Here is a 13,344-nt window from a genome sequence, read left to right as displayed (position 1 = left end):
TTCAACACCTCTAATTCATTAGCACATGGTGGACAATAAACAATCACAAGCCACAAAATGCAGAGAATTACAGTGATATTACCATGGGTTAAACACCCTTTAACTACGGTCAGATACTCTGCCTCTACACAGGATCTTGAGTGGCTTATTTCTTTGATACTTTTCTAAAACAAGGGCAACAGCAGTATTCAAAAAATAAATGTGTTAATAATAATAATGGGAGACTTGTTGCATTCAAACCAGGTGTGACGCAACAAGTTTCCATCTTCTTCACAGAAAGCATAATGCTTTGCAAAACAACACAGGTAATCAACACATATTTGATGTTTAATAGACAGCTGTGTGAAGTGGGATTTTGGACCAATGGCATTTTGCATGTCTTTTTGGACAGCCAAATGTCTTCTTGTTGCATCGTGCCTCTTTTGGACTTGGTATCAAGGTGGTCAACTTACGAATTGATATTAGTCATGAATAAATGGATTCATAACTTTACGACCCTAATGCTCAGAGGAATGAAATAAAACCCATTTAATGTTCAGGATCATTTGTTCTTTATTGGGCAATGATTGTGGAGAGCAGAGATCAGCAACTGTGAATATTTGAATGATTGCAGAAAGATGTGAGTTACGCCAGCTCTGTTTGAGTTCTTACGAAATGTGAGCAATTCTGTATTTCCTGCAGATACAGCGAGAAAAAATGAAAACAATAAGATAAATAAATTACAGCAACGCACACACACACATCGCTGTGAGTATGAGAACTGGTGGGTAGGGTGTGAAATCTGCCTGGGTGTGTATGTCTATTTGAGCAAGAGGGAGAAAATAGAAAGACAGACAGTAACCAAAGTGCATACGTGCCTGTGTGTGAGTGTGAGAAAGAGTTGCTGTTTTGCTAGCAGACATCAAATTCAGAGGTATTTGCATGCATCTGTCAAAGTTTGAACACACCTACTCATTCTTTATTCTAATTATTTTCCACATTTTTTAATAATAGTAATCAAATCAAGCACAAATGGAAGCATGGGAATTATAGAGTGACCAAACATTTAGCCTCTTCAAAGTCATCACCCTTTGTCTATATTCCAGCTCTACACACTTTGATCATTTGTGCCCTTAATGCGGACTCGGAAATATCGTAATTACGAGTTCTGAGCACACGATGTCCCAGCGAAGTCGGAAGTTCAAGTGGGAAACTCGGAATTCTAAATGATACACGAGATTACGAGATGGGAGGAGTCCTAAACGATCAACATGGCGGAGGAGAATACAGTTTCTGTAGTAAACAAACCTGTTGTTGTTTATTTTTCTAAATACAGCTTATATTTAGCGCTTGCCGCTTTGGTCATATTCATTTATGTCATCAACCATTCTATGCATTTTGTTCATTTTTACACCGTGAAAATAGCTTTTATTTGACCAAAATTCCATTATTGTCAGCAAGATAACTGAGTGATATGTAATTTATTATGGTGTCAAAACAAATGTTCCTAAAGAAATATGTATGAATGACCCTGGCGCCATCCATGTTTCCTTTTCTTTCCGACAACAAAGCACGTGAATGCAACGTACTCGTAATTACCACTTCAGAAGTGGGAAGTAGGTAAATTCCGATAGCACATTGTCTTGACCAACTTCATGAAGTGTGTCCTGAAATACTTTTTAGACAGTATTTAAGGAGTTCACATGCATGCTGGACACTTGTTGGCTGTTTCCCTTATCAATCCGGTCCAACTTATCCATTTAAAAAAAAAATGTGTGTGTAAAAAAACAGGGTTCCCAAGTACTTTGACTAATGAATACCCATCACCTTTCTAGTCATTTGAAATGACTGGATAAGGATTTTTTATATTTTTTTATTTTTATTGATTCTTAATTTTACATTCAGATTGATTTTAAATGGTTCAACTGATTCATTAAAATAGAACTGAATGGAAAGAATGATTTGCTCACAAATCAGAGTTTTACATTACACAAGAGCAATATCGAGTCAATGAAATATTTCAGAGTAGAGCATAACGTGAAAAATGTATCTTCACTATAGAAATGTCCATGACTATTCCAGTTCTAGAAAACACTACTGTATTTAAAAATATATCAATTCAATTTTAAAACTTGGATATCTTGGATATCAATTTTATAACCTGGATATAATCTGGATAGGTTTTCCTGAAATACATTTATACATAGGCACAATTTATATTCATCTATAAATCAAATTATGTAGGCCAATTAGCCTTTTCAATAATATCTCACAAAATCGTTTGACTGCTAGTTTATATCTGTTTCTTGCTCACACACACACACACACACACACACACACACACACACACACACACACACACACACACACACACACACACACACACACACACACATTGACGTGGGTGCTGAGGTAATGAGGGGTTGCTAGATTCCAGACTCTGAGGTGTGAGGTGTTGTGACGAGCTTTCGTCTGACTCAAACAAACGCATACAAAAGAATTTAAGGGCATCCAGGGATAAACACATACACACACCTGATATCTGTGAAGTGCTGGAGGGGCTGTAATGTGATTGGTGGGAGCGTGCGTTCCCGTTGCCAGGGTTCATCCTCAGACTGGCCCTTTGGAAACGCTCAATATCGCTTAGACGATCGGAGAATTGCTTGTGAGGGTCATCTGGCTTCACACGGTGACCTGAGAGAGAGAAAGACATCAATTAGGATTAGATTAGTTATTTTATTTAAGGATGATACATTTAGATTACATATTAAATTAATACCTATCTAAATGTAATAAATAAATTCAGCAGAGGCTTTTATCCAAAACGATTTACAGTGCATTTAAGGTGCATATATATTCAGTATGTGTGTTCCCAAGTTTCAATACAGGTTATTAAATACAAGTTAAAGGATTAGTTCACCCAAATATGAAAATTCTCTTCATTTTCTCACCCTCATGCCATCCAAGATGTGTATGACTTTCTTTAGAAGAATATTTTCAGCCCATACATTACAAGTGAATGGTGATCTGAACTCGGAATCTCCAAAAAGCACATAAAGGTAGCATAAAAGTAATCCATACGACTCTAGTGGTTCAATCCATGTCTTCTAAAGCGATATGATAGGTGTGGGTGAAAAACAGATACATATTTAAGACTTTTACTTTTACTTTCACTTCCACATTCACTTCGTGCATATCTCCACCTACTGGTCGGGGCTGATCAGAGGTGGAGATTTATATTGAAAACTATATTGACTTAAATATTGATCTGTTTCTCACACACACCTATCATATCACTTCTTAAGTCATGGATTTAACCACTAGAGTCATATGGATTACTTTTATGCTGGCTTTATGTGTTTTTTGGAAGTTCAACATTTTGGTCACCATTCACTTGCATTGTAAGGACCTTCAGAGCTGAAATATTCTTCTAAAAATCTTTGTTTGTGTTCTGCAGAAGAAAGTCAGTCATACACATCTGGAATGGCATGAGGGTGAGTAAATGATGAGAGAATACATTTTTTTTGTGAACTATCCCTTTAAGCTCCATTGGTGCTATTTGTGCCATAATGTTGATTACCACAGAAAATAATTTGGAAACATCCCCCAATTAAATTTTTGGGGAAACTATCTGGCGAGATGCCATAACTCACAATTTATTTACAGAATGCATTCCTCATTTCAAACAGAATCTCTTTTTACAGACTGTCTTACCTACGAAAAAATAGAGCGCAACAGTCTGGTTCTGGAAGTACAAATCCCATTTATTTTAACAATAATAAATACAGACCTATTGTGAGCTCTGAGGTTGTTAATTAAAGGCAGGGGTGTAAAGTAATGGTAAAGTTTTATACTCAAGTATTATTTTTTGTGATTTGTCTTTACTCGAGTGCAAACGGAATACTTGTACTATTACTTAATTACATTTCCAAAGAAATGTTTGTACTTTTTACTCCTTATAATTTTATTTAAACTTGAAAAGTACTCATTACATTTTTGCAAATCATTTTCTTCTTTCTTCTTACTGGACTAAAGCCGCCTTGTCACTGCATCCGACAAATGACAGACCAGAGGTCAGTAATTTCAAATGGAGTGTCACACGGCGGCTGTGTGGAGTTTCGACCATCTGATGAGGAATTTCAGATCTGATTTGAGCTTCGGATACGTTGAAATATCTGTGCGACTAGACCACATAGACTGTCCATATCTGAGTAAATATTAATCATGAATTCTATTTAATTCATCCATCTGCTCAACAGCAAGGTTTGGTAACAAACCTCAGAAAACAAGCATAAAAGCAACAGTATTTTTTTACTTTTTTAAAAGCTTCATTTGAATTTTTGGTATCTTTCTTGTTCTGACATCGCAATCCATGAGTGGCTTCTGCCATGCAACGAACATTGCGTGACATTGTGTGATGAACAAACCCAAAAGTAAGTGTCTATGAACTGATAATCTGCAGTTTTACTCATGATTTGAAAGGGGAAAGAGGATAAAAGTCTTTGTTGTTTTAGCATCTCATGTGTTCATCCCACCAGTTATTCCACATTTCACTTCAAAACAAAGTTTGTATTGTTGTGATTCACTTTGGAACTGGTTGGTTTAATTCAAAGCTTTTAACTTTTTCATGATGGATTTTATGAAATTCCATCTAAATAACATGTAATGAGAAAAATACTTCCACTGTTGCACTCTATCGTTAAAGCGTTATAGAAATAAAATGCAGTCTTGGTGGTAGGCAGCTTACTGCTTTCAGACAGAGCTTTGTACTCGTTGTGTTTGTATTAATCACGAAGAAACCCCTCAATATAAGTGTGTGAGTGTGTGTGTGGTTGAGTGGGTTTATCACAGACAATAAGTTGCCATCTTACTTTAATAGCTATTACACACACACACACACACACACACACACACACACACACACACACACACACACACACACACACACACACACAGACACACGCACAACATCATTATCATCATCATATGTGTAGTCTGGTCTACTCTAATGGACGAGTTTAATGTGACTATCAGTGGCGTGTATGTGGAACATGTGAACATTTTGTGGTTTTTAATGTGGAGTAATGGCTGGATTTGAATATTTTATTCAGATATAGAGGGATAACAGACGCTGTGATATGGATTTTGTGTGTTCTTACCCTCTTGTTCACCCAAGGGCAATACATCACTCTGTTTTTTTTTTTTTTTTTTTTACCCCTGGGGTAATATTTCTATCAGTTTATCATTCCCTTCATTTGTTGCCACTGTCTCTGCCTCTCTCATTCAATTTAAATGGGAAAAAGTCATTGTTTTACTTTTTTGATTGTTTATGAAAAATTTGATAAACAAGCACACAGTGCCACACACAGGGAAGAAAATCACAAATTAGATCTCACAAATGTCTCAGTTGTTTCTCCAAGACAGCAATGAGATTAAACTGAGATCAAATCAAGAATTTAGCTTAAGTCTCCTGCTTCGCAGATGTTTCTCCAGAGGAAAACGGGCCAGTAATCTCACACATGTCCTCTAGAGTTTCAGAAGAGATTTCAACATTGTCTCAAACTGCTCTGTTTTTCCAAGATACCAAAGTCTGCAAACAAAAGTCTTTTTAAACTAAACATTTGTCATAAAATCATCCCAAAATCAAATGATCTGAGTTATGCTATGCACATTCACTCTGTACTCTTACTCTATGTCAAAACTTTTCTCATTTGTTTAGGAGCAACATCTAAGATAAAGTTGATACTTAAACTAAGCTGAGATGTCGTAGAAAGAAAGAACGAAAGAAAGGCTGTAGTCTTTAGACAAAATGTGGTAACACTTTATTTTAGGGATCAGAACTTAGACAGTAATTACACTTGTAAGTGACTAGCTATGGACTTGTTTGGCATTATAAAGTATTTATTAAGCCTTTATTGGCTGAATTCTTTTTCTTGCTTTATAGACCCTTTTGTCATAACAATGAATTTCTTAGCTAAAAACAAAACATATCAATAGCTAGTATGATGCAAAATTCACCCTTGATAGGTTCTCAGTACTCTGTGTGAATGTGCGGCTTATAAGTATGAAATGCATATAGTATTTCAACAAAGCAGGGAAGGTTAGGTTTAGGTTTAGGGGTAGGGTTTGGTGTAGGGTGTTTGTGGGACTCTAAATAAACACAATAAATATGCTGCAGTGATGCCCCTAAACTGTATGTTAGTATTTAATTAGGGGTTAAAATAGCATCTAACACTTATTTGCCCTTAGTCCAAAGAGGATGCTTTTTGATGCTATTTACATTAAGCAACAAAAGTATCTGCCTTCTATTTTTATTTTATACTTATACATTGCACATTCCCATAGTGTAATGAGAACCTATAAAGGAAGTACTTAGCACCTTACTAGCTATTGGTATCTTTTGTTTTTACCTAATAAGTTAATTGTTAGAAAAAACTAATGTAAAGAGGCTATTGGACAAGGGTGAGAAATACACCAAACAAAGGCCTAATAAATACCTTATAATTCCAAACAAGTCCGCAATTAGTCCCTTACAAGTCCAATTATTAGTCATTAATTATTGTCTAATTTCTGATCCCTAAACCAAAGTGTTACCCAAAAGTGTTAACATCTTAGATTTTAAATTTTACATCCTGGCTTTATAATGTCTAGTTATGCAGCCCACAACATAATGTGCAGTTGTAAATGTGAAACATTCATTCTTAATCACTAATTATTACATTTCCTTTCTAAATGCAGTTTTAAAGTCCTTCTGTTCAGACTCTAGTGTGGACAGTGACTCTCCTTTGTGTGGACGGTTGTAGGGTCAAACCCCGTGCCTGCCCTGTGTAAATTCACCCTGTCTGAATTATTATGGATGAATGAATATTTCATAGGTAAGCGGGCACTTAGACAGGAATGTTGACATTTTGTGAGAATGATATCATAACCACAAGACACACACAGACACACTAATTAGAGTGGATCTCTCTCTCTCTCACACACACACACACACACACACACACACACACACACACACACACACACAGTGTCATGAAGAAATGGTTTGAACACTTTTGTCTTCATTTACTCACCCTCATGTTGTTCAAAACCTCTATGACTTCCTTCTGTGGAACACAAAAGGAGATGTTAGGCAGATGGTTAGCCTCAGTTACCATTCACTTTTGTGCCATCAATTTGCCAAATAAATAAATAAATGGTGACTGAGGCAAATATCTCATTTTGTGTTCCACGGAAGAAAGAAAGTCATATGGGATTGGATCATTCTACCACACACTCTTTCGTTTGAGTCTGTACTGAGTGTGCAGTGTGCACACAGAGGTCCTCTCAGCACACGTTACACTCGCTCACACTACTGATCAACTGACAGATACGCCCTGCTTCCTTCCTCTTCTCTCTCTCTTCATTCTCTCTCTCTTTCTCAAACGATGGAAAGAAAGAAACATATGTTCTCTTTCGGATGGACAGAACACAGGGTCTTTTAACGCAGTCAAGAGTGCGTGTGTGCATGTTTGGGCAGGGCTGAAACTCGACGGTCACTGTGGAAGACCAGATGTGTCATGGCTGGCACACTGTAAATATTTGTTTGGGTGTCTATAAATGGGGCTGATAGGCACTTGATAACATTGTGAAATTGATCTGGAGAGGAGGTTTTAGACTTAGGGGTCTTAAAATGTGTGTTTGAGAGATAAGAAAGTATTTGCATTTGGTTAGCTACGGACTGGCTGGACTGCTAAGTTCAAACAGATGGTTTTCAATAGAATGAGAGAACAAAAACTTATTTGTGGAACTTAAATGTTTCTCCCATTTTTGGTTGTAATTGGAACCTTTATTCTTAAAGGGACAGGTCACCCCTCCAACCCCCCACCCCTCCGCCCATCACTCACTCACCCTCATGTTCACCCTTTCATCCTTTCTTTCATGGAACACAAACAGAGATGTTAGGCAGTATGACAATCTCAGTCACCATTCGCTGTCATTGCATCTTTTTTTTACATTCATTGGAAGTAAATGGTGTCTGAGGCTGACATTGTGCCTATCATTTAGTTTCAAACCTGTATGACATTCTTTCTTCAGTGGAACACAAAAGGAGATCTTAGGTAGAATTTCAGTCTCAGTCACCATTCCCATTCATTGTATGGAAAAAGTTGCTAGAACAGTGAATGGTGAATATCTCCTTACCTGTTCCATGAAAGAAAGTCATACATTTTGGAATGACAAGAAATAATTTTTTTGCATGCCTACATGAACTAGGCTATCCCTTTAAGAGTATGTACGGCTATCTGAAATTGTTCAACAAAGCTCTCAAAACTATAAGCTCTCTATGCAATGCTCATTCAGTTGACAACCTTTCTATTTTAGTCACTCCGGCATCTTTATTTTTCTTGTCAATGTGAAATAAAATGATTTGATTCATAAATATAAAATGTGGGAAGTCAATGCTATGAATTTTATGTTACACATTTAAATAACTTCTGACCGTTGCATCAAAGCCAGCTTGTGATAAAATAAATAAAAATAAGTGGGCAGGTTATGTAGTAACCCAGTTATGCTAACGTTTAGCTTTCAGTTAAGTGGAAGCACAGCTTTGTTCTGAGAGAAGCAGCACCGGCACGAGCTCAGTACCATTTCGGTCTTTTCCTTCGCAGGTGGAGTTGACAGTTGGCGGGAATGAGTATGTGCATATGTGTGTGTGTGTTTAAGGAAAGAGCGTTCAGGTGTGGAACCGAGGTCTCAGATGAAAGTGTATTTACGTAGTAACGAACTCAGTAGAGGTTTTCTGCATCTGCTAAGATCACCGCACCTGACTTCCTTTCTCTATAGCCCTCTTTCTCTCTCTTCTCTTATCGGGCCGTCTTCCTCAGTTTGATGTCATGTTGTCAGACCAGTGCGTAGCCAATCCCATCAGCCCATGACATGAAGTGGGTTTGTGCCAGTGAAGTATACTGTGCTGTAAACTGAACAGAACCTCTATTCAACGTCAAGACGTGTGAGTTTATACACATCACTTGCACGCTACACCATGTTCTTGAGATGTTTAACTTTCTTGCATCCCAAATATTCATACTATCTCATATTCAACCATGTGCAATTCTTTCCTGCTGAAAAAAAGAAAAGAAAAACCCAAACAGCTTAAACCAGCCAGAGATGGTTTGCTGGTCTTAGCTGGTTTAAGATGCTGCCAGCGTAGATGTGCTGGTTTAGCTAGTTGGCTTAATCCCCAAGTGTCCAAAACCCCTTTAAAATCAACAAAGATTTTCCAGCTTGAACCAACCAAGCTGAGAGACCATCTAAGATCAGCAAACCTGTTAAAGACGGTTTACGCGAAAGGTTGGTGGTATGATTCCCATATGATATGAGGGTGAGTAAATTAGGCACAAATGTTAATTTGAAAACATACTATCGTTTTAAGTTTTTTCCTGAGGGATTGTCCCTTTATTAAGCTAACAACGCCACTACTATTTCTGTTTGCGTGAAAGTTGTAAAAACAATTATATCAACCCTTGACGTGCGGTGATAAATAAAGATTGCCTTCTATTATCTGTGATCCTTAAGTCTTTCTCTCTTTCTTTCTTTTCTACTTCTTTAGGACAAGTTGGAGCAGGAGAGATGAAAAGACCCTTCAAAAGCACCCAGATCCGTTGGACAATATACGAGTCAGAGGCAGTCACCACTGCTTTGTGTCCTCACTGTCTGTGCTGTTATGCCCTCTTTGTTTTTCATGTTCAAGCCTTGTGTAGAAAAAGCAGGAAAGAGTGTGTAACAGTGTACATGTGTGTTGTGGGTTTTTGTGACTTTAATGTGTGCGATGTGAAGGTGTATGCGTGTTCGCATGCGTGTTTGTACACACATGCCAGTGCTATTGTGTGCGTGTGTACATGCACCTGCATAATGCATTGTTTGGTGTTTGGTGGTTGACCTACATTAGTAACACTTTACAATAGCGTTCTACAGCATACAATATGTTAACATTAGTTAATGCATTGGGTACCATGAACTAATATTCTTATATATATATATATATATATATATATATATATATATATATATATATATATATATATATATATACAGTATATATATATATATATATATATACAGTATATATATATATATATATATATATATATATATATATATATATATATATATATATACAGTATATATATATATATATATATATATATATATATATATATATATATATATATATATATATATATATATATAATCTCACCAACTAGCTATCAGGGTGCCTCAGGGTTCAGTGCTTGGACCGCTTCTCTTTTCCATATACATGCCATCACTAGGATCTGTCATTCAGCCACATGGCTTTTCCCACTACTATACTGATCACACACAACTCTACCTCTCATTCCAGCCTGATGATCCGACAGTAGCGGCCCTGATCTCAGCCTGCCTGGCAGAGATTTTGTGTTAGATGAAAGATCACCACTTCCAACTCAACCTTGCTAATACAGAGATGCTCGTGCTTCCAGCGAGCCCAGCAATTCATAAAAACTTCACCAGTTTCAGCTAGACGTGTCAACTATCACACCATCCAGGACAGCCATCCTTCTTGGAGTTGTGTTTGACCATCAGTTGAACTTCACAGACCACATCGCAAGGACTGCCTGATCGTGCAGATTTGCCTTGTACAATATAAGGAAGATCAGGCACCTACCTATCGGAACTTGCTGCACAACTCCTCATCCAAGCTCTTGTACTATCCAGGCTGGACAATAGCAATGTTCGTCTGCCAGGCCTTCCAGCATGTACAGTCAAACCTGCAATTGATCCAGAATGTGGCAGCGAGAGTGGTCTTCAACGAGCCCAAGTGAGCACATGTCACTCCTCTCTTAATTAAATTGCACTGGCTGCCAACGGTTGCTTGCGTTAAGTTCAAGGCATTGATGCTTGCTTACAGAACAACCACTAGCTCTGCACCCCACTATCTAAACTCACTACCTCAGACTTATGGTCCCTCCAGATGCCTGCATTCTGCAGGTGAACGGCACCTTGTGGTGCTATCTCATAGACGCACAAAATCACTGTCCCGGATATTTACATTGACTATAAGTGCGGACGCCTACATGTGTGAGTGACAGAATTTGATGCAACTGCAGCTTGCAGGAGTGTGAGAAAAACTATATGTTTGTCATGCATAATAGGTTTTACTCCCCTACCTCACAAACAAAATTCACCTAGCTATTTATGCCTAAATATTAGCTAAAAACGAATAAACTATCTATCTATCTATCTATCTATCTATCTATCTATCTATCTATCTATCTATCTATCTATCTATCTATCTATCTATCTATCTATCTATCTATCTATCTATCTATCTATCTATCTATCTATCTATCTATCTATCTAACTATCTATCTATCTCTCTATATACACTGTATGTATAGTTCATAGTTCATGTTAGTTCACAATGCGTTAACTTTTATGTCAAGAATATTTCAAGAAAGAACTATTTTGGAATCTGATTGTGACTCCTTGAATTGAAATCAAATCGAATTGAAGTGCCAAAAGATTCCCACCCTTACATCTAGTCATAACTCTAATCATGAAACACTTTTGAACCAGATCATATGACATGCACTTGACTCTCATAAGCGTGAAGCGTCATCAAGCAAGCATCTAACGGGCCCGTTCTGCACTCAGCTGGTTGCATGCTGCCCTAAAATCTAATGCCTGGGGTTTATAGGACAATAGAGAGAGCGTACTTTCAGTTAAGGAGCGTGATTTAGGACTGCATTCCCTTGCCAAACTAGTGAAATTAAAATGCTACTGAGCTTTTGCGTGATGAATTTCACCCGGCTCTTTAAATGCTCGGCTCTCACATTAGACTGTTTTTCTGAAGAGTTTATTTGAGATTTTTCTGGAAGATGGAGTGGAAATTACGGAGGATGTTGTCGAAATGACAGAGAAAGGAGCTGAGGTGCTCTGATGAGAACTGCTAGAGGTGTTGAAGGGCAGGAAGAGACCCTTTAAAGCGGGACGCCTACATGTGTGAGTGACAGGATTTGATGCAACTGCAGCTTGCAGGAGTGTGAGAAAAACAATATGTTTGTCATGCATAATAGATTTTACTCCCCTACCTCACAAACAAAATTCACCTAGCTATTAATGACTAAATATTAGCTGTTTGAGAAACAAATCTAGTGTTGCTTCAGATTTATATTTTGGTAGGTACCACAAATTAACCATGCCATTTATATTGTAAAACTGCTGAAATTTTTGTAGTATGTTTGATTACTTTAATATTTAATATTGGTTTTCTGTATTATGGTTTTATTACAAATACTGTTACTGTTCTTTTACTGTACTGTACAAGTTACTGTAGGAAAAAAAAAGGGTAATTTCCATAAGGGATGGATAAATTTATTGCGAGGCAATACAAAATCATTTTGAGGGAAAGTGAGCTATTGTGAGGGAATGCAAAGCTTTTTGTGAACATACACAAACTATTGAAAGGGACCTCAAACTTCCCAAAAGGGAACACAAAACTTATTGTGATTGAATGCAAACTATTGCGAGGGAACGCAAAACATATTGTACATGTTATTTTCATAGCTTACTTTTAATAAATTGACTTTTTGGACTCGGGAGGAAGTTTAGAGTTCTTAAAGTTGCAGAAAGTTTTCATACTACAAATGAACTCTTTTATCTAAAAAATCAAGTAAAATTTAATTCATCATGATACAGTATTAGGGCTGAAACGATTAGTCGACGTTATCGACAATGTCGACAATAAAATATTGTAGACAAATATTTGAGTTGACGAATAGTCGTTTGATCTCATTTAACGTAACATGAGATCACATTAAACTCTAATGATGACGCAGGAGAGCAGCACTGCATGTTTAATACAACCTTTAAGTCGGGGCACAAGCTGAATAATCAGTTAAGAGCTAATGATTAATCATTGCAATAATTGCCAAATAGTAGAATAATCATTCTAATAATCGTTAGATTAATCAATTATCAAAATAAGCATTAGTTGCATCCCTATACAGTATGTCCTATTTCAAATGCTAAAGCACTATCCTCTGACAGAGATAAACCCTCTTTTTCCAACAGCTCTGTGTGTGTGTGTGTGTGTGTGTGTGTGTGTGTGTGTGTGTGTGTGTGTGTGTGTGTGTGTGTGTGTGTGTGTAAGTGTACAGGTTTAACCTCCATTGTGGGGCCAAATGTCCCCACAAGGATAGTAAAACCTGAGATCACCTACATTGTGGGTCCAGGCAGTGGTCCCATGAGGGAAATGGCTTCCTAAACTATTTTTTAATATTTTGTTTTATTTAAAAATGCGAAAAGGTTTCTGTGAGGGTTAGGTTTAGGGGTAGGGTTAGGGAA

The 13,344-nt window shown here is 37.2% G+C and overlaps 1 protein-coding gene across 3 annotated transcripts in view; it reads right to left on the bottom strand.

The window, feature by feature from the left end:
• Positions 1 to 13,344, bottom strand: part of LOC127617823 (runt-related transcription factor 3-like) — a 71,115-nt gene that overhangs the window by 18,087 nt on the left and 39,684 nt on the right. For 2 of the 3 annotated variants that reach the window (XM_052089919.1, XM_052089918.1), the window contains exons 6-7: positions 7,053 to 7,085; positions 2,515 to 2,673 (exon numbers count right to left, since the gene is read on the bottom strand). In XM_052089919.1, the coding sequence (XP_051945879.1) occupies positions 2,515 to 2,673; positions 7,053 to 7,085 (192 nt within the window). The remainder of the gene's footprint in view (positions 1 to 2,514; positions 2,674 to 7,052; positions 7,086 to 13,344) is intronic. The other variant, XM_052089920.1, reaches the window with a different exon arrangement.

This window comes from Xyrauchen texanus, chromosome 24 (assembly GCF_025860055.1).
Source record: "Xyrauchen texanus isolate HMW12.3.18 chromosome 24, RBS_HiC_50CHRs, whole genome shotgun sequence".
Lineage (NCBI taxonomy): Eukaryota > Metazoa > Chordata > Actinopteri > Cypriniformes > Catostomidae > Xyrauchen > Xyrauchen texanus.
This window is presented reverse-complemented; position numbering and strand designations above follow the sequence as displayed.